Source organism: Mustela nivalis, assembly GCF_964662115.1.
Source record: "Mustela nivalis genome assembly, chromosome: 11".
NCBI classification, from domain to species: domain Eukaryota; kingdom Metazoa; phylum Chordata; class Mammalia; order Carnivora; family Mustelidae; genus Mustela; species Mustela nivalis.
This window is the reverse complement of record NC_139030.1, coordinates 12,157,540-12,180,301: the sequence shown is the minus strand read 5'-3', so window position 1 is coordinate 12,180,301 and position 22,762 is coordinate 12,157,540. Positions and strand designations below refer to the sequence as shown.

The window sequence follows — 22,762 nt, the reverse complement described above, 5'->3', positions numbered from 1 at the left end:
AGAGTCTGATACTTAACCAGCTGAACCACCTTAGGTATTCCTCTGCATATTAGATTCTTAGTAGATGCCTAGTGCTAATTGTTTTTTATAAATGTTGCTGGTATTTTTGTTTATTTATTATAAGGCCAAAATGTATTTCTCTAAGGAAGTCTCGAAAGTTTTCAAAAGCTAAGCATTATAAGATATGAAATAAATGAACAGAAACCCATTTATTTGAAAATATACCACCAACCACAAGTATGTGATTGTGTTTATAGACATTGACAGGTTGTTAGTCTGAGCTAGATTTATTTTTGGGAATGGTCCAGGTGTTAATGACTTACTTGTAGTTTATGAAAAGAATCTAATTTTAGCAGTTTTTATTAACAAAATGAGTTTTGAAGGAAGATTCAGCAGGAAATAAACTTTTTAACAAAATAAAACTGTGGAATTTATGTTTATAGCTGAACTTGGTGACTATGATCTTGCTGAACATAGTCCTGAACTTGTATCTGAGTTCCGGTTTGTGCCCATTCAGACTGAAGAGATGGAGCTGGCTATTTTTGAGAAATGGAAGGAATACAGGTATTTGACATTTAATCACACTTTTCTTTAACATGGCCACACTGATTTTATATTTGTTTTCTTCTGTTTCTGTTCTTGGTATAAAATTTATATTTATTATTATTTTAAACATTATTGTTTTCTAAATTTCAGAGGTCAAACACCAGCACAAGCTGAAACCAATTACCTGAATAAAGCCAAGTGGTTAGAAATGTATGGGGTTGATATGCATGTGGTCAAGGTAAGAACTGTGTTATGATGCTTTTTAAAAAGTTTTTTCCTTCAAGATTCAAGATAACTATGGCATTTTTTAGTATGAGGGAATGCACGGAGATGGTATAGCACTGGGTACTTGGGATGTATTATAAAGATTGAGGTTAAATATGAGAATCTCACATGAAGGGTCATTATAAGAAAGAAGAGAAACAACCAGAAATCTCCCAAAAAGATACATGTGTGTTTTTAAGGTGTTATTACTGTATTTTTAGATTTTTAAATCATTTTTAATTCTTTCACTTCATATTCATATCATCTTGTATCACTTAAGCTGAATAGACTGTTTAAAAATTGAAATAATTCAGGAAGCAAAGTTGAAAATTATAGCTTGAGAGAGGACTTTGAGAAGACGTATGGTGATTTAAGTTTTTTCTGGTTTAAATAACTAAGTTTTTCCTGAAAGTCAGTCTTTTTTTAAAAATTTGTAATTTAAGTGTTAAATAGAATATGGACAGAATGTGCAAAGAGCTTTCTTTGTAGTGGAAGTATACCACAGTGTATTTTCAGTGATGACATACTTTAAGATTGATGTTACTTACAGTCAAGTAAATGCATGTATCAGTTTCCCTGAGAACGTTGTTTTGGGTATGCTGATTGTTTAAAACACTTTGCATATTAATATTAGCCTATATATAGTTAACATAATTCAGTGTGAAAATGAACTGTGAACATGGAAAATCTGTTTTATGCAAATAAAGCTAACACATTTCGTTCTCTTTAAAATAGGCTAGAGATGGGAATGACTATAGCTTGGGACTAACTCCAACAGGAGTCCTTGTTTTTGAAGGAGAGACCAAAATTGGCTTATTTTTTTGGTAAGCAAAGTTAATATTATAGATATTGTTGTTGTTGTTTTTTTTTAATTAGTAAAAAACATCTCTGAAGTTAGTACATAGAATTGAATTTGACATGGCGATTCACAGACCCGTACTCCTGAGGCTAATAATACATTATATGTTTATTTAAAAAAATTATTAAAAATGAATTTGAAAATCAAATGATTCTGAAAAGATTGTGAATAAAAAGCAACTTTCTCCTATAATATTCCTTACCCATGTTTAGTCCCCCTGCCCCTGCAGAAGTAAATTTTAAACTCTTCCATCCATTTTTCCATTATGTATTAAGTGTTCACATGGACACTCTGCTGTCATGTAGTTCCATCACGGTTTTTAGTACATCTTATTCCACAGGCAGTCTCATTACTCCCTACTTGGTGTTGTATAAAAGGAAAATATTTACCCCTCCCTTCAAGCTGTGCTTCTCTTTTTAGGTCCCAACTTCTATCATTTATATTTTTATATTATTTTTGCATTTTATATCAAGAATTGATTTTACTTGGATTTTGTAGCCATGGTTAAGTTCTTCACATCTTGGCTGGATTGTTCTAAGAATTGAAATCAGGAGATACTGTTCATATTGTTAACCCTGTGTCAGAATTGGTGTAGAGCTTTCTAGTATACCAGTGCTATGTACTAGGAGCTGAAGATGGGCCCCTGTGGTGTTTACTTCTTCACAGCATGCCAGGATTGTCAGCTCAGAGCCCACCAGCCTAAAACTCAAATTCCTATCTCGCAGTTACTTTGTATATAGCGCAATAGGTATACTTTTAATGACTTAGAGCCTGCTTTGCATGTCCCCCCAGGCAAATGTACCTGACCCCTGCTAGTCTTAGATAAGACAAATCCTGTAGCTCTCAAAGTCCCCAGACCACTCTGTCCTTCAGAGCTCTCTGACCCATACACTCCCCGCTTGCTGCTGATTGCCATTGAGTAGAAACCTAAGCCCCCTCTCCGATTCCCCTCTCCTACAAGTTGCCTTGCCCACTTCCCCTTCTTTGGTGGTAACTTTGTGCAGCCACCTCTGGAAGGTCTCCCATTGAAGACTTCCCTTCTCATGCAACCCTCTCCAGACACATCAGTAAAGTTCGTTGCACAATATTGCTGTCTCATGATCCTGTCTTTCTTTTGATCAGTCTGAAATTCCTTGAGCTCACAACTGGAATTACATTTATTTTTTTTCCTTTATAGGTTTTTGTTTTTCCCAGAGTTCCTGGCTCCCCCCGACCTGTCAGTCTCACACACCCCACACAACCCTTTGCATTACCCGCCTTTGTCTTAGCCTTACGTTCTTTCATCTTCAGAGTTGCATTGAATGATTCTTCTGTTCCAGTTGGAACTGTCTGCTCTTCAGGTTACTCTGCAGCTTTAATCTGTTTTCTCAGCTAGGATCCTTTATGTCTTATTCCTGTAATTCTGATCTATTTCCTTCCTCAAGTACCTGCCTAAGCAAAGTGGGGGTATAGGAGGTAAATTGTTTGAATCCTTGGATACTCTAAAATTGTTCATTCTCTTATGCTTTCTTGATAATTGGACTGGGAATTTTAGGTTGAAAATTGCTTTTTTTCAAAAATTTGGAGATAATATTTATTTTTGAATACAGGTGTTTCTGCTAGGGGCTTTCTGAGAGACTTCAGTGGGTCATCTTCATAATTGTCTCTTGATAGGTCAAGGAGCTCTGGGGTGTTTATTTAATTCTCTGACAGTTCCAGCTTGCCACTGTGGGCAGACAGAACACACTTCATGACCAGAGAATGCTGTAGGCAGTGAGATAAAGAAAGCATCTTTTGTACCACCTCTTAAGGTTGTTGTGAGAATCATTTGAATTAATACATGTAAAACACTTATAAGAGTATCTGATACTTCATAGGCATTATATAAGTATTTGTTACACTTAAATAAGTGCTAGCTCCCCCCCCCCACCTGTTATACTTATTGTTTTGGTACAACTTTTGTAAACAAGTTATGCCTTGTAATTATATTTTTTGTATAGGTTATATTTGAAAGTTAGAATGAAAGTTTTGTTTTGACATTCACAAGTCATAGAAGTACAGAGTTCATATGTGTAGGTTGTTGAGGATTTCAGTACAGGTGGGAGACAGAGTTGGAAAAGGGGCCATAGAGTGAGGCTTTAAAAAAAATTTTTTTTTGTTAAGATTATAGTTTTACTTCTCAAACCAAAATTGATAGAGAAAATAGAGTTGAAGGCCCTAATCAAGAATTTGTTTTCTTTTATGTCTTTTTTTTTTTTTTAATATAATTTTTTATTTTTTATAAACATATATTTTTATCCCCAGGGGTACAGGTCTGTGAATCACCATGTTTACACACTTCACAGCACTCACCAAAACACATACCCTCCCCAATGTCCATAATACGACCCCCTTCTCCCAAACCCCCTCCCCCCAGCAACCCTCAGTTTGTTTTGTGAGATTAAGAGTCACTTATGGTTTGTCTCCCTCCCAATCCCATCTTCTTTCATTTATTCTTCTCGTACCCACTTAAGCCCCCATGTTGCATCACCACTTCCTCATATCAGGGAGATCATATGATAGTTGTCTTTCTCCGCTTGACTTATTTCGCTAAGCATGATACGCTCTAGTTCCATCCATGTTGTCGCAAATGGCAAGATTTCATTTCTTTTGATGGCTGCATAGTATTCCATTGTGTATATATACCACATCTTCTTGATCCATTCATCTGTTGATGGACATCTAGGTTCTTTCCATAGTTTGGCTATTGTGGACATTGCTGCTATAAACATTCGAGTACACGTGCCCCTTTGGATCACTACGTTTGTATCTTTAGGGTAAATACCCAATAGTGCAATTGCTGGGTCATAGGGTAGTTCTATTTTCAACATTTTGAGGAACCTCCATGCTGTTTTCCAGAGAGGTTGCACCAGCTTGCATTCCCACCAACAGTGTAGGAGGGTTCCCCTTTCTCCGCATCCTCGCCAGCATCTGTCATTTCCTGACTTGTTAATTTTAGACATTCTGACTGGTGTGAGGTGATATCTCATTGTGGTTTTGATTTGTATTTCCCTGATGCCGAGTGATATGGAGCACTTTTTCATGTGTCTGTTGGCCATCTGGATGTCTTCTTTGCAGAAATGTCTGTTCATGTCCTCTGCCCATTTCTTGATTGGATTATTTGTTCTTTGGGTGTTGAGTTTGCTAAGTTCTTTATAGATTCTGGACACTAGTCCTTTATCTGATATGTCGTTTGCAAATATCTTCTCCCATTCTGTCAGTTGTCTTTTGATTTTGTTAACTGTTTCCTTTGCTGTGCAAAAGCTTTTGATCTTGATGAAATCCCAATAGTTCATTTTTGCCCTTGCTTCCCTTGCCTTTTGCGTTGTTCCTAGGAAGATGTTGCTGCGGCTGAGGTCGAAGAGGTTGCTGCCTGTGTTCTCCTCAAGGATTTTGATGGATTCCTTTCGCACATTGAGGTCCTTCATCCATTTTGAGTCTATTTTTGTGTGTGGTGTAAGGAAATGGTCCAATTTCATTTTTCTGCATGTGGCTGTCCAATTTTCCCAGCACCATTTATTGAAGAGGCTGTCTTTTTTCCATTGGACATTCTTTCCTGCTTTGTCGAAGATGAGTTGACCATAGATTTGAGGGTCTATTTCTGGGCTCTCTATTCTGTTCCATTGATCTATGGGTCTGTTTTTGTGCCAGTACCATGCTGTCTTGATGATGACAGCTTTGTAATAGAGCTTGAAGTCCGGGATTGTGATGCCACCAACGTTGGCTTTCTTTTTCAATATCCCTTTAGCTATTCGAGGTCTTTTCTGGTTCCATATAAATTTTAGAATTATTTGTTCCATTTCTTTGAAAAAGATGGATGGTACTTTGATAGGAATTGCATTAAATGTGTAGATTGCTTTAGGTAACATAGACATTTTCACAATATTTATTCTTCCAATCCAGGAGCATGGAATATTTTTCCATTTCTTTGTGTCTTCCTCAATTTCTTTCATGAGTACTTTATAGTTTTCTGAGTATAGATTCTGTGTCTCTTTGGTTAGGTTTATTCCTAGGTATCTTATGGTTTTGGGTGCAATTGTAAATGGGATTGACTCCTTAATTTCCCTTTCTTCTGTCTTGTTGTTGGTGTAGAGAAATGCAACTGATTTCTGTGCATTGATTTTATATCCTGACACTTTACTGAATTCCTGTATAAGTTCTAGCAGTTTTGGAGTGGATTCTTTTGGGTTTTCCACATATAGTATCATATCATCTGCGAAGAGTGATAATTTGACTTCTTCTTTGCCGATTTGGATGCCTTTAATTTCCTTTTGTTGTCTGATTGCTGAGGCTAGGACCTCTAGTACTATGTTGAATAGCAGTGGTGATAATGGACATCCCTGCCGTGTTCCTGACCTTAGCGGAAAAGCTTTCAGTTTTTCTCCATTGAGAATGATATTTGCAGTGGGTTTTTCATAGATGGCTTTGATGATATTGAGGTATGTGCCCTCTATCCCTACACTTTGAAGAGTTTTGATCAGGAAGGGATGCTGTACTTTGTCAAATGCTTTTTCAGCATCTATTGAGAGTATCATATGGTTCTTGTTCTTACTTTTATTGATGTGTTGTATCACATTGACTGATTTGCGGATGTTGAACCAACCTTGCAGCCCTGGAATAAATCCCACTTGGTCGTGGTGAATAATCTTTTTAATGTACTGTTGAATCCTATTGGCTAGTATTTTGTTGAGTATTTTCGCATCTGTGTTCATCAAGGATATTGGTCTATAGCTCTCTTTTTTGGTGGGATCCTTGCCTGGTTTTGGGATCAAGGTGATGCTGGCCTCATAAAATGAGTTTGGAAGTTTTCCTTCCATTTCTATTTTTTGGAACAGTTTCAGGAGAATAGAAATTAGTTCTTCTTTAAATGTTTGGTAGAATTCCCCCGGGAAGCCGTCTGGCCCTGGGCTTTTGTTTGTTTGGAGATTTTTAATGACTGTTTCAATCTCCTTACTGGTTATGGGTCTGTTCAGGCTTTCTATTTCTTCCTGGTTCAGTTGTGGTAGTTTATATGTTTCTAGGAATGCATCCATTTCTTCCAGATTGTCAAATTTATTGCCGTAGAGTTGCTCATAGTATGCTCTGATAATTCTTTGTATTTCTTTGGTGTTAGTTGTGATCTCTCCTCTTTCATTCATGATTTTATTTATTTGGGTCCTTTCTCTTTTCTTTTTGATAAGTCGGGCCAGGGATTTATCAATTTTATTAATTCTTTCAAAGAACCAGCTCTTACTTTCGTTGATTTGTTCTATTGTTTTTTTGGTTTCTATTTCATTGATTTCTGCTCTGATCTTTATGATTTCTCTTCTCCTGCTAGGCTTAGGGTTTCTTTCTTGTTCTTTTTCCAGCTCCTTTAGGTGTAGGGTTAGATTGTGTACCTGAGACCTTTCTTGTTTCTTGAGAAAGGCTTGTACCGCTATATATTTTCCTCTCAGGACTGCCTTTGTTGTGTCCCACAGATTTTGAACCGTTGTATTTTCATTATCATTTGTTTCCATGATTTTTTTCAATTCTTCTTTAATTTCCCGGTTGACCCATTCATTCTTTAGAAGGATGCTGTTTAGTCTCCATGTATTTTGGTTCTTTTCAAACTTCCTTTTGTGGTTAAGTTCTAGCTTTAGAGCATTGTGGTCTGAAAATATGCAGGGAATGATCCCAATCTTTTGATACCGGTTGAGTCCTGATTTAGGACCGAGGATGTGATCTATTCTGGAGAATGTTCCATGTGCACTAGAGAAGAATGTGTATTCTGTTGCTTTGGGATGAAATGTTCTGAATATATCTGTGATGTCCATCTGGTCCAGTGTGTCGTTTAAGGCCTTTATTTCCTTGCTGATCTTTTGCTTGGATGATCTGTCCATTTCAGTGAGGGGAGTGTTAAAGTCCCCTACTATTATTGTATTATTGTTGATGTGTTTCTTTGATTTTGTTATTAATTGGTTTATATAGTTGGCTGCTCCCACGTTGGGGGCATAGATATTTAAAATTGTTAAATCTTCTTGTTGGACAGACCCTTTGAGTATGATATAGTGTCCTTCCTCATCTCTTATTATAGTTTTTGGCTTAAAATCTAATTGATCTGATATAAAGATTGCCACTCCTGCTTTCTTCTGATGTCCATTAGCATGGTAAATTCTTTTCCACCCCCTCACTTTAAATCTGGAGGTGTCTTCGGGCTTAAAATGTGTTTCTTGGAGGCAACATATGGATGGGTTTTGTTTTTTTATCCATTCTGATACCCTGTGTCTTTTGACAGGGGCATTTAGCCCATTAACATTCAGGGTAACTATTGAGAGATATGAATTTAGGGCCGTTGTATTGCCTGTAAGGTGGCTGTTACTGTATATGGTCTCTGTTCCTTTCTGATCTACCACTTGTAGGATCTCTCTTTGTTTAGAGGACCCCTTTCAAGATTTCCTGTAGAGCTGGTTTGGTATTTGCAAATTCTTTCAGTTGTTGTTTGTCCTGGAAGCTTTTAATCTCTCCTTCTATTTTCAATGATAGCCGAGCTGGATATAGTATTCTGGGCTGCATGTTTTTCTCATTTAATGCTCTGAAAATATCATGCCAGCTCTTTCTGGCCTGCCAGGTCTCTGTGGATAAGTCAGCTGCCAATCTAATATTTTTACCATTGTATGTTACAGACTTCTTTTCCCGGGCTGCTTTCAGGATTTTCTCTTTGTCACTGAGACTTGTAAATTTTACTATTAGGTGACGGGGTGTGGGCCTATTCTTATTGATTTTGAGGGGCGTTCTCTGAACCTCCTGAATTTTGATGCTTGTTCCCTTTGCCATATTGGGGAAATTCTCCCCAATAATTCTCTCTAGTATACCTTCTGCTCCCCTCTCTCTTTCTTCTTCTTCTGGAATCCCAATTATTCTAATGTTGTTTCGTCTTATGGTGTCACTTATCTCTCGAATTCTCCCCTCGTGGTCGAGTAGCTGTTTGTCCCTCTTTTGCTCAGCTTCTTTATTCTCTGTCATTTGGTCTTCTATATCACTAATTCTTTCTTCTGCCTCATTTATCCTAGCAGTGAGAGCCTCCATTTTTGATTGCACCTCATTAATAGCTTTTTTGATTTCAACTTGGTTAGATTTTAGTTCTTTTATTTCTCCAGAAAGGGCTTTTATATCTCTCGAGAGGGTTTCTCTAATATCTTCCATGCCTTTTTCGAGCCCGGCTAGAACCTTGAGAATTGTCATTCTGAACTCTAGGTCTGACATATTACCAATGTCTGTATTGATTAGGTCCCTAGCCTTCGGTACTGCCTCTTGTTCTTTTTTTTGTGTTGAATTTTTCCGTCTTGTCATTTTGTCCAGATAAAAGTATATGAAGGGGCAAGTAAAATACTAAAAGGGTGGCAACAATCCCAGGAAAATATGCTTTAACCAAATTAGAAGAGATCCAAAATCGTGAGGGGGGAGAAAGGGGATAAAAGTGGTTCAAAAAGGAAACAATAAAAAAAAAAAGAAAAAAGAGAAAAAAAAAAGAATTTTTTAAAAAAAGAAAACACCTTTCAGAAAGTGGTTGTATTTCTGTTTCCAGAATTGCTGTTCTTCTTCTCTTTGATCTGCTGATGGATTTGCAGGTGTTTGCAATCTTTAGATAAGCTATCTAGCTGATCTCTGGCTAGCTGAAGTAGTCTCGGCCTGCTACTTCTCCGCCATCTTGACTCCTCCTCTCTTTTATGTCTTTTAACAAAACTTTATAGTCTTTCCTGTATCTAGTTCTTATGTTGGTTAGTGCTTTACAGTAGGCCTGGAAACTCTCTTGTACTGTAGCTGGCAGTCTATAAAATATATGTATGGATTTCTTTTTTTTTTAACATTTTTAATGTGTCTGATACATGTGCTGCCTTGGTTTTATTAGCGATACTGCTTTTGAAATGTTTTTTTCTGTTATCCTAAATATTTTTTAGATTGGAGGCTTTGTTGGTGGGCAGTACAGGTTATGTTTACCCCTTATTAGTTTTCATTTCAGCCGTTAAGATGATTAATGTGCTAGAAGTAACAACAAAACATTTTCTTTTTATTTAGAGAACATTTATTTGAAATCTGGCTTTTCTTCTGATATTATTATAGGCCCAAGATAACCAGATTGGATTTTAAGAAGAATAAATTAACCCTTGTGGTTGTAGAAGATGATGATCAGGTAGGAACTTTGCATTACTTTTTTAACAATGACAGTGTTGCATGGTAACTCAAGTCTAATATTTTTTAATAAAGACTTCTAAATTAAGAATTACTTTTTTTGTTAGCTCTAGCTCCTAATTGATACACAGAACATGGATGTATCTTGAATGCATTATGCATGAAAGAAGCCAGACTTGGAACATTATGACTTGTATGGTTTCATTTATGTGATGATCTGGGAAGGGCAGACCTGTAGTAATAGAACAGATCACTGATTGTTTGGGATTAGGGAGAATGGGGAGGTTTGCCTACAAAGGAACAGCATAAGAATTTGGGGGCATGAGAGAACTATTCTGTAACCTGATTTTGGTGGTAGTTTGTAGTCTCTCTGCATTTGTCAAAACTCACAGAATCGTGAATAAATAAAAGTAACTTTATTGCATGCAAAGAGATAAATTGAAAAACATATATATAGATTAAGGGCAAGTTGGGCAAATGTCAAAAAGACTTGTATGCACAATGATGAGTGAGAAGGACTACTTAGAAGGGAACCTAAAAGAAGATTCTGAAAATTAAATAAAATAGTAATTTTGCAAATTTCAAGTTTTATTACCGAGATACATGCAAAGGATTGCCCTATCACACAGCTTAGAAGAAAATCATAGAAGCAATAGAGCATTTTAAAAGGAAGTCTATTGATGATACAGAGGATGATCATTATATTATCAAAAGGTGAAGGGATAATGACTCAGAAGAGGCATATTTCCCATCTAAAAATTTATTTTACAAATAGTTTCCTTTATATATAAGCACATGCATAATTCAGTGATATTTGTCTCTAAACCTAAAGGAAGTTCTTCGAGAAGAATAAAATATAATTCTATGTGATAAAGAAATATGGTGATAATTTAATTGGTGACATTCATTCTTATTTGGCCATAAGATAATTGTGCATCTTACAATCAGTGTCATTTTGTTTTTTATATATATATTTTTTAAATTTTTTTTTTTTAAGATTTTATTTATTTATTTGAGAGAGAGGAGGTGAGAGAGAGCATGAGCGAGGAGAAGGTCAGAGGGAGAAGCAGACTCCCCACGAAGCTGGGAGCCCGATGCGGGACTCGATCCCGGGACTCCAGCCAGGATCATGACCCGAGCTGAAAGCAGTCGTCCACCAACTGAGCCACCCAGGCGTCCCTATTTTTTTAATTTTTAATTTTAATTTTTATTTTTAAAGATTTTATTATATTTGACAGAGATCACAAGTAGACAGAGAGGCAGGCAGTGAGAGAGGAAGGGAAGCAGGCTCTCTGCTGAGCAGAGAGCCCGACGTGGGGCTTGATCCCACGACCCAAGCCGAAGGCAGAAGCCTTAACCCACTGAGCCACCCAGGTGCCCCATCAGTGTCATTTTAGATTTGATCTTAAATAGTATTAGCTTCTTGGATATCTTTTTGAAGGTATTTTATACACATGTGCATGCACACACAAATGTGTCTATCAATTCTTTTTTACACAAAGTTACCATGCTTTTAGACTGTTCTGTACTAATCCTTTTTAAACTGTACATTATAATTTTTGGAATCTTTTCCATATGACTATATAGAATGCTTCTTTGTTCTTGTTTAAAAAAAAAAACTAAACTGCATGATATTCTATATAGATGTACCCTAATTTAATAAATTCTCATTAACATTCACTATATATGCAAGAATTTATACATTGGCATGTATCTGTAAGGATAATTTCCTGGAGGTGAATTTGCTGGTTCAAATGTGCATTTGTCCTGGATACAGAGAGCCTCTCAAGGATCAAACTCTTTCCTCAGAGAGAGTTGTCACAGTTTTATCTGAAAGGTGGAAAACGGGATTTCATTATAGGTTTGATTTTTATTTCTGTTATTATGATTGATGTTGAACATATTTTCATTTATTTGAGTTCTTTGTATTTCCTTTTCTCCAAACTCTATTCTTACATATCCTTGCCCATTTTGTCATTTGGCCTTTTTCTTAGTGGTTTTGCCCTTTGTCATAGAAACTGTAAATATTTTATATAATGGTTGAATTTTAACATTACTTATGATTTTTGCCACATACTTAAAAAAATTTTAAGTAGGCAAATTTACTAATCTTTCATGGAAATCTTTCAAGGATTTTTCCTACTTTGAGGTTACATGCTTTCCCATTTTTTTTTCTGTGTGTATTTTCTGTTTGTAAGTTTTATTGAAGTGTAACATATATTCAGATAAGTGCAAAAAGAAGTGTGCAGCTTGTTGGATTTTCACAAACAACCTATTGTGTTGACCAGCACCCGGATGGAGAAATAAATAGAACACTGCTGTAGGGATATGCTTTCTTTTTGCCTCCCACCAGGTACAGGCCTCCAATGGTAACAACCATTCTCCTGACTTTAACACCATACATTGGTTTTTATTTATGTTTTGAACTTTATCTAAGTGAAACTGGACTGACTGTTTCTTTTTGTCTGACTTCTGTATTTAAACATTACATTTGTGAGCTGCACCCCTCTTGTGGCAAGGTTGCTGTAATTGGCTCATTCTTTTACTGTTATATAGTATTCCATTTTACTTATAGACCACGCTTTTTTATCCATCCTGATGTTGATGGACATTTGAGTTGTTAGTTTACGGCCCTTAGAAGTATTGCCCTGAAGGCTAGGATAAGCACGTGTTTGGCTTTCATGGATACTATCAAACTGTTTTCAAAAGTGTTTATACATATACATATTATTATTATAAATATTCATATTCTACATACACATTTTCACCTGCAGTATGAGAGAGTTCCGTTTGTTCTTTTTTGGGGGGCAATGTTTGGTATTCTCTTTTTTCATTTTAGCAATTCATGTGGATGGTTTTCATGTGCATTCCCCTGATGACTGTTTAGCACTTATTTATATATTTATTGAAAATTTGGGTATTCTCTTTTATGAAGTGCCTGTTCAAGTCTTTTGCTCATTTTTTTGTTGGGTCATGTGCTTTTTTCCTCATTGAAGTTCTTTATGTATTCTGAACATTAGTTCTTTGCAGATAATATGTGTTGTAAGTATCTTCTCCTTGGCTTCCTTTGACTCCCTTAATAGTATGTTTTGGGGGCACCTGGGTGACTCAGTGGGTTAAGCCTCTGCCTTCGGCTCAGGGTCCTCGGATCGAGCCCCACATTGGGCTCTATGCTTAGCCAGGAGCCTGCTTCCCTCCCCTCCCACCCCTGCCTGCCTTTCTGCCTACTTGTGATCTCTTTCTCTCTCTGTCAAATAAATAAAATCTTTAAAAAAAAATAGTATTTTTGGACAGAGCATTTTTAATTTTAAAGTAATAGACTTCATAAATTTTCTTCCTTTCTGGTCAGTACTTTCTGAGTGTTAAAATTTAAGAATCTTTGCCTATATTGGAGTCATGAAAAAACTACACAGTTTATGTAATGTTTTAAAGTAACAAAATAGTTTAATTTATAAAATACTGAAAGTATACTGGAAAGTGCAAAAAATCCTAAATGTAATATTCATGTCACTCATCTAGATTAACATTTTTGTCATTGCTGCTTTAGAATTCTCTCTTAGAAAGGTAAATTAGTAATAGAGTATTCAATATAGCTGAGGTCTAACCCTCTGGTTTGTCCCCTTCTCTGTAGCTGGCCATCATTCTTGGAGGGTATCATTCTCATACCTTCTTTTTCCAAATATAAAGACATCATAACACGTGGTGGAATTGTTTTAAAATTTGCGTAAATCATATATATATATATATTTTTTCTTTTTTGCAGTTTCCTTATTTTACCTAAACAGGATTAGCCATGTAGATCAGTCCATTCCTTTTAACCTATATATAGTATTCTATAGTATGAATAAATAGTACTACAGTCATCATTTATTCATTTATCTTTTTGTATAGTTTTAAAAGATGTTATTATTTACTTGATAATTTCTCTCATTTTGGACATTTCAGGTTTTATGCCAATTTTTACTATTATAAATGAGATTGCGAAGAAAATCTTTTGAATATAAATTTTAGTGTTAAAATCTTTATTCTTAGAGAGGTGGTAAAGCTTAGTTGTTACAGACAGGCTCTGGAGCACAAATAGTTTCAAATTCTGGTGTCTTCTTTGTGACCTTGGGCTTTATTTCTTGAACTTCAGTTTCCTAATCTGTAAAACAGCGCTAATTATAGTATCTGCTCATTGAATTAATCCATATGAAAGCCTTAGAAAAGTACCTGTGAATGTTAATTATTATTAGATTCATGCGAGTATGGTTACTGTGATGAATAACATGCACATTTTTAAGTTTATTGATAATATTGCTAGATCTTGTATGATCCTTTATATTATAGTTATATATTATTCCAAAGTGTGGCAAATAAAGCCTCAGTTTTTGTTTCTCTGAGAAATGAGATCACATAAGTAGAAAGGACTTTTTTAAGAATAATTTTATATTGGCTGTGAAAATGGACTGCTTGATTTCAACTCTGCCTTTTAGTGTAGGTAGCTATAGAGTGAGTTTCAGGGAGGAAACTAGATGCTTTATTATTTGATTCTTGGTATTGCTCTCAGTATTTGTACCTGAGTAACAAGGGGCAGAGCTGTTGGAGCTAGTAATTAGCTCTCTTTAATCCTTTTCTTTTTCAGGGCAAAGAGCAGGAGCATACGTTTGTCTTTAGATTGGATCATCCAAAAGCATGCAAGCATTTATGGAAATGTGCTGTGGAACATCATGCGTTCTTTCGTCTCCGAGGCCCGGTCCAAAAGAGTTCTCATCGATCAGGATTTATTCGACTAGGATCACGATTTAGATATAGGTGAATGCCAATAGCTGCTTGCTATATCTTGCGTTCTTTCATAAAGCCAAAAAGTGTAGGCTAATCTCTCATTTTACAGATGTAGAAACCAAGGTATAGAGTAAGTTCGCCATGTTTTCTACAGGCCAAATGACAGACAAAATGGTATTGTTATTGGTTGCCATTTCCGAAATAGACAGGAAAGCATTGTATTGGTATCATGGATTTTATATCTGTCTTGACAAATACTTTATATATTAATTAACCCCCAATTTCAATTCATATAATAAGAGTTTTAAGGAGTCCCCATACAATAGCTGAATACCATATAGAAAAAGGTATTTATTGTGCACTGAGAGGAAAGTTAATCTGGGTAACATTTCTGGTTTTTTATAAACCTGAAGCTATGTTATTTTTATAGATTCCTTAGGTGTGGACCATAAGTTAAAAATGTTTTGGTTTACCTGAGAGATTGCTGATTGAGTTTTAAGCATGCCCTGAGAGTCACTGTGATTTAAAAAACAAATGGATAATAATATTGTGGCAAGTGATTGTGTGAGGTTCATGAAGTAAGAGTTTCTGTTCTACCTTTATTACAAGTGAGGAGGTATTTTCTTAACAGAATTTAAGTGAAAATCAAAGAGAGTGGGAAAATAGTTTTAAATATTTCTGGAAAATTACTCTGAAAAGTGTATCACAATTAGAAAAAAATAACAAAATCTTGAGTTAATTGCAAACTGTGCATGAGGTGAGTGAATGGGGAGAGGAAAGGAGTTGCATAAAAACACAGATATTCCAGAGTTACTCCGTACATTCCTAGACACATGCATGCTTATGGAAAGACAGTATAATTTGCATGTTGCATATTTCACACAAGCCTAAAGGTAGAAAAATGATGTGGTAAAGAGAGACATCAAGGCTATTATTAGTAGTTCCTTCAGGATGAAGCTCAGGATGGTTCTTTTAAGAAAAACTTAATGTAGACTTTCTCTCATGGGTATCTGATTACTGTAGGCCTTACATTGTCTTATTCCTCTTAATATGCCTCATTTATTTTAGTGGGAAAACTGAATATCAGACCACAAAAACCAATAAACCAAGAAGATCAACATCCTTTGAAAGAAGACCCAGCAAACGATATTCTAGAAGAACTCTACAAATGAAGGGTGAGATGCAACCTTGTTTCAAAAGACTGTTCTTCCTTAACAGTCCCATCATGTGCTGGTAATGTTTACTTGAAAGGAAGTTATCTGAATTTTGTTAATTCCAATCAACTGAAGTACTCTTATTTATTAACTTTGGTTATGACAGAACCAGTGTAAGAAAATAGAAGGGGGGCGCCAGGGTGGCTCAGTCATTTAAGTATATGCCTTTGGCTCAGATTATGATCTCAGGGTCCTGGGATTGAGTCCTACATCAGGCTCCCTGCTACTCCGTCAACCCCTACCCCCTGCTCATGATCCCACACTCTCTCTCTCTCAAGTAAGTAAGTAAATATATATATATATTTTTTTTAAAGAAGAACAAAAGAAAATGGAAGAAAAAATTGCCTGTATTGTTGCTGAGATTAAACTTTATGTGAATCCCAGTTCAGATACTATTTTGAGTTTGCATTCAGTTTTGTTCATATTAACATTTGTTTTGTGGAGTAACACTTTCCATTCTCTTTTTGACTTCCAGATTTCATTAATAGTAGTCTCTCAAATACCCTTAGGAACTTAAAAAAAAAAACCCACTTATATATGTTGAATAAATATTAAGTAAAAATTATTTCATATAGCATTATAATATTAGGATTCTTTAAAAATAGAGTTTAAATTTAAACATCAGTTTATATTTAAGTTGCTTTAATTATGTAATAAAAAACATGATTTACTTGAGAAACTAAAACTTGTGTTCGGTTTTGTCTGAGTTTGTATTAAACTACAGATGGAATTTTAAGTATGTCTGATTAGGGTCATCCCAGTTGTCCAGAAACATCTGCCATAACCTGATGTTTGGCATAATAAAACTCATTTATATTCATAATTTTTGTTTGGCGTACAAATTAAATAATACATATCTTTTAATGAAACCATTTTAGTTTGTGATGATTTGAAATTGTAAGTTAACCCTTATTTTCAACTGACAGTGTTTTTTTTTTTTTTTTAAAGATTTTATTTATTTATTTGACAGACAGAGATCACAAGTAGGCAGAGAGGCAGGCAGAGAGAGTGGGGAGGCAGGCTCCCTGCTGAGCAGAGAACCCGATGTGGGGCTAGATCCCAGCACACCTGAGCTGAAGGCAGAGGCTTAACCCACTGAGCCACCCAGGTGCCCCACCACTGACGGTGTTTTATTGTCACTTACCTCACTCTAGGAGGCTTGCAGGTGGTTCTGTTTTAAAATGGTATTTTATTGCCTTATTTTTAAAATGGAAGTAATTGTCATTATTGACTTTTAATGGTGTGAATCCTAGAACATTTTGTGAAGTGATGATTCTTAAATCTGTAAGTGAGAAATATGGCTTAAAAACTGCCTAGATACACTTTTATGAAGAGTGAAGCAGTTTGTCATGTAAGCAGAAACTAATGGGACACTTTCTTTTTTTTTTCCCCCCTCTGTCAGGAAGTACTGCAAAACCTGAAGAACTCAGGTGAGTTCAGTTAGGAACAGAATTTAGAATTTAGCATTTATGTAGTTGCTGTCATTAATTAAACAAATATTTCTTGAAGACTTGTCAATGTGTTAAGTTTCCTTGAGCATTGGGAATATAGCAGGGGAAAAAATATACATAATTCCAGATAAAATTGACACTAAGAAAAATAAAGCAGTTTAAAGAAATAAAGGCACGGGTGGGGGTGCTATTTATAATGAGAATGACATACTTTTGTTACTGGCCAGTCACTGAAGATTAATTAGGGTTTTTGTACATAGAAACTCAAAGAACAAAGGCTTATTTGCAGATAAGCAATTAATTTTATTCCTGGGATAATCCCCACTTGGTCATGGTCTATAATTCTTTATATCATATGTTGCCGGATTTGGTTCACTACCTTTTTGTTGTGGATTTGTATAGTGTATATTTATAAAAGATACTGGTCTGTACTTTTCCTGTAATTCTTCACCTGATTTGGTATCAGGATAATTCTGGCTTCACAGAATGAGTTGAAAGTGTTTCCTTTTTGTTTTGGGGGAAAGAATTTATAAAAGAATTGGCATTTTTCTTAAAATATATGATAGAATTCACTATTATAAAGGCCATCTTGCCTGGACTTTCTCTTTGTATGAAGTTTTGAAAATTCCTACTTCAGTCTCTTGTTACAGATCTATTCAGATTTATTTTTCATTTTGACTCAGTTTGGGAATTTCTGTCTTTCTGAAATTTGTCCATTTCATGTAAGTTATCTGATTCGTGGCATGTCATTGTTCATGTTTATTTCCTTTTCCTTTTTATTTCTGTAAGGTAGGTAGTGATGTCCCCTCGTTCATTTCTAATTTTAGTGATTTGAGGGGTTTCCCCCCCTTGGTCAGTTGAGGTAAAGGTTTGCCTATTTTCTGGGCCTTTTTAAAGAACCAGCTTTTGATTCTTATCTATTTTTCAAGTTTATTAATTTCCACTCTGATATATTATTTCTTTTTTTCAAAATTTTAAAGAATTTTAATATTTTAAGTAGGGTCCATGCCCAGTGTGGGGCTTGAACCCATGACCCCAAGATCAAGAGTTGTATGCTATATCCACTGAGCCAGCCTCTGATACATTATTTCATTTCTTATACTTACTTTAGGTTTAGTTTGCTTTTTTTTTTCTGGTGTCTTAACATGAAAAAGTAGGTTATTTACTTGAGATTTTTATTTTTATTTTTTTCTAAATTATTTATTTGAGAGAAAGAGAGCATGTTGTTGTTGGGGGCTGGGCAGGGTCAGGGACAAGTAGATTCTGCACTGAGCGTGCAGCCCGATGCAGGGCTTGCTCTCACGACACTGATGGCATGACTTAAGCCGAAATCAAGAGTTGGACATTTACCTGACTGACCATCTAGGTGTCCTTATTCCTTTTTTTTTTTTTTCTTTTAAAGATTTTATTTATGTATTTATTCATTAGAGAGAGACAAGCAGACAGAGCCTGAGCAGTGGGGAGGAGGCAGAGGGAGAGGGAGAAGCAGACTCCACTACTGAGCAGGGAGCCCGATGTGGCTGGGGTTCCATCTCAGGATCCTGAGATCATGATCTGAGCCAAAGGCAGATGCTTAACCACCTGAGCCACCTCGATGCCCCTGATTCTTTTTTCATACAAAACATTTGTTGCTATAGATTTTCCTCCACAGACTACTTTAATAATATTCCATAAATTTGGTATGTTGTATTTTTATTTTTATTTATCCCAGATTATTTTCCAGTTTCTCTTTTGATTTCTTCCTTCACTCTTTGGTTACTTGGGAATGTGTTCCTTGATTTCCACATACTTGTGACTATCTTAAATTTTCTTCTTATTTTTCGTACTTTTATTCCACATGGTTAGAAAACATACTTTGTATGATGTTGATCCTTATACATTTTAATTGAAACTTTTTTTATGGCTTAACATAAGTATGTATCTCAGAAAATTGTATGCACTTGAGAAGAATGCATATTCTGTTGAGTGTATGTTCTATAAATGTCTGTTAGATATGGTTGGTTTTCTACTGCTCAGGACTTTTATTTCATTATTGACCTTTTGCTGAGTAATCCATTATTAAGAGCAAGGTTTTAAAGTCTCCAATTATTGTCATTTAGTTGTCTGTTTCTCTCTTTATTCTTTCAGTTTTTGTTTCATGTGTTTTGGGGCTTTTTGTTAAATGCAAATATATTTATAATTGTTTGATTCTTTTATTATGATGAAATGTCACTCTTTTTCTTTAGTAATTTTTTTTTTGTTTTGAAGTCTATTTTGTTTGATTGGCAGTCCATTTTTATTCTGGTTGCTTCTCCATGGTTTATTACTTTTACCAAATTTGGGAAGTTCTTAGCCATTATTTCTTGAAATGATCTTTCTTTTCCTTTCTTATCTCTCCTTCTTGGACTCCCATTAACATGCCTGTTGTTACATGTGATGGTGTCTCACAGGTATCTGAGTCTCTGTTCATTTTTCTTCACTCTTTTTCTTTCTGTGTTACTTAAGACTAGATAATCTCAGGTGACCTATCTTCAAGTCATTGATTCTGTTTGAGTCTTATTTATAAATTTTCTGTGTAATGATATTTTCCTTTAGTGGAGACTGTGTTCCTATACTTATTCTTTAGATTTTTTTTTTTAATTTCCTGCATATATTTAAAATAGCTGATTTAAGTGGATTGCCTAGAGAGAGTTGATCTTTTTGGCCACACTCATGTGGCGTAAAGCTTTCACCACATTGAACTTGGGGGAATGGGGAATGAGAGCATTGTGGCTCAAATGCCAGACTCAGCTATGAGATTTAGTAGATTTTCTTGAATAAATGTTTATTCACTAATGTGTGCTTTTTCGTGATTGTTTTTAAAAATAATTTTCAGGGCGCCTGGGTGGCTCAGTTGGTTAAGCGACTGCCTTCAGCTTGGGTCATGATCCCAGGAGTCCCGCATCGGGCTCCTTTCTCCATGGGACGTCTGCTTCTCCCTCTGACCTTCTTACCTCTCGTGCTCTCTCTCACTGTCTCTCTCTCAAATAAATAAATAAAATCTTTAAAAAAAAATTAAAAATAATTTTCACTAGATAAATGTTTGTTTCACTGGGTAGAGAGTCCTCAAACCACCATTCCAGAAGTTCTACTTCTGGTGACTCAATTAATTGTATTTTATTTTATTTTTTTTTTAAGATTTTATTTTCATTTGACAGACATAGATCACAAGTAGACAGAGAGGCAGGCAGAGAGAGAGAGGAAGGGAAACAAGCTCTCCACTGAGCAAAGAGCCCGATGCGGGGCTCGATCCCAGGACCCTGAGATCATGACCTGAGACGAAGGCAGAGGCTTAACCCACTGAGCCACCCAGGTGCCCCATCAATTAATTTTAATAGTACATATTACAATGTATAGTTTCATATAATGCTTAACTATTGGTATGTGTCAGTTTCCTGGAATGTCCATCAAAGTATCAGATTCAGGACATACTTGCAAATCTAGTTAACTCTTGAATTGGTCTACTCTTATATAGTGGATGTATAATTAGTGCTTCTTCAAAAAGAGAAATCGTTTGATTGGAGGTACTGAGTATGGTTAGCGTCTCCTTGAGATGCATTTTTTCCCCAACTTGGAAAGCCAGTAAAGTTGGGCTGTGATTAGTGATTCATCACAAAAGCACTTCTCCTGAAGTTTCTTTAGCTGTCAGTAGGCTGTTAAAAATAAATCAATTAATAGAGTACGGAGGAAATGAGCTATTCTCTCTATTGTGAATTTTTAATTAGGTAAAGTTTTCTGTCTCCTGAATTGTACACTTTTACTTTCATTGTAGTTACTTATAGGCTATGCTTTTAAGAAGAATGATGAGAAAATGTTAGAGGTATTTTGTACTTTTTAAACTATTTTGTTTGTTTTTTGTTTAATGGAGTATGTCTTGCTTACCTGAAAAGGAGACTGGGACAGACTATTAGAGCTTAAAATAAGGAAGATAACCTGGTGTTATCTTCTATACATATATGTATATCTATACCAGAAATGTAAACCTATTATTCAAGCAATAATATGTAGTTGAAAAATTCAGGTTTTTATTTGCAAGGATTTGTCCTTGAAAAATTTTTTGAGGGGTGCCTGGGTGGCTCAGTCAGTTAAGTGTCTTGTCTTTGGCTCAGGTCATGATCTCCGGGTCTTCACCCCCATTTTAGGGCTCCTTGCTCAATGGGGAGTTTGCTTCTCCCTCTACCCCTCCCCACCACTCCTGCACACATGTATCCTCTCTCTCTCTCTCTGTGTCTCTCTGTCTCAAATAATCTTTAAAAAAGAATCTTTAAAAAAATTTAAAAACTTTTTTTTGAGATACACATTTCTGACCAAAAACTTAAGAGACTATATCGTCTCTTTCTTAGAATTAAGATTAATTTAATTTTAATAATGAAGTTTTATTATCTTCACTTGAAAAATGCTTTGGCTCTGGAAAACACAACAGAAATGGGATATGTAAGCAATGATACTTAGTTATTATTTATTACAATAAACTTTTAGATATGAAATGTAGAGGGGGACCCAGCTCTCCTGAAGGTTATTTAATACTCTTTATAACACTGCTTGAGAGAACCTGAGTTTGGACTGGCATGAATGCCCTTTCATTCTTGCCTAAACTTTTAGTTCTGTTTGCATGAACAGTTTTGCTCCAATGAATCATGAAAAACAGTACTGTTTGAAAAAGCACAGACAGCTATTTGACCTAAAAGTTTCTTGACCTTGTACTATGCCTATTTGAGTAACAGGTTTTGAAATTGGCTGATGTCAGTGGTTTTCCTTATATTATTTTATTTCCTAACTATTCCCAATGGGTCTTTACTAATAAAAAATATCCTAAGAAGAGGTGACATTATAAAGAATAGATCACATTTCAGTGATCAGTACTTTTTTTACAGGCTTAGCTGACAGAATCTTGAAGATAGAAAAGAGAGGAGAAAAAGGAATGAAGGAGGAAATGATGAATACAGAGAGTATAAGAGCAAAGGGGGTCAGTTATTACAGATAGTCCTTTGAAAGGGGAAGCTTGAATTAGATCAGTAATGAGTACTATTCCTACTTATGTGTTAGCGGAAGTGAAGGATGTGTGTAATTATGAGAAAATGCTTCCTACATTTCAAATTATTTGGAAATGGGGCTGTGATCTCATTAATCATTAAGATCATATATTATAAGCAGTTTTTTCATGTTATTATTAATGAATAATCATTACTAATTATTCATATAATTATAATTATTCATTATTTATTATTTTATTTATCGCTTGCCAGAGTTATTCTCAGTTAAAGGAAAAGCTTCAAAGGTAACCGAGGGCCTCATCCAGCAGCTTGGATGAGATTTCATAATATCTGGGTTACTTATATGGGTTATATATATGGGTTACTTAAACCAGCATAATGTTTTCTGGGAGCAGCAAAATTAGCCCAAAGAAATCGTGCCTGACAGGTATATTCTTTGCAGTTGTTTTGACAACAAGTTATACACTAACCAGTATTTTTTTT

At 35.4% G+C, this 22,762-nt stretch overlaps 1 protein-coding gene across 8 annotated transcripts in view; it reads left to right on the top strand.

Annotated features, from left to right (window-relative positions):
- The window catches only part of EPB41L5 (erythrocyte membrane protein band 4.1 like 5), a 146,524-nt gene that overhangs the window by 49,468 nt on the left and 74,294 nt on the right, over positions 1-22,762 (top strand). For all 8 annotated transcript variants that reach the window (XM_082689834.1, XM_082689836.1, XM_082689835.1 and 5 more), the window contains exons 8-14: positions 444-564; positions 697-784; positions 1,546-1,634; positions 9,770-9,839; positions 14,463-14,632; positions 15,671-15,777; positions 17,219-17,246. In XM_082689834.1, coding sequence (XP_082545960.1) covers positions 444-564; positions 697-784; positions 1,546-1,634; positions 9,770-9,839; positions 14,463-14,632; positions 15,671-15,777; positions 17,219-17,246 — 673 coding nt within the window. The remainder of the gene's footprint in view (positions 1-443; positions 565-696; positions 785-1,545; positions 1,635-9,769; positions 9,840-14,462; positions 14,633-15,670; positions 15,778-17,218; positions 17,247-22,762) is intronic.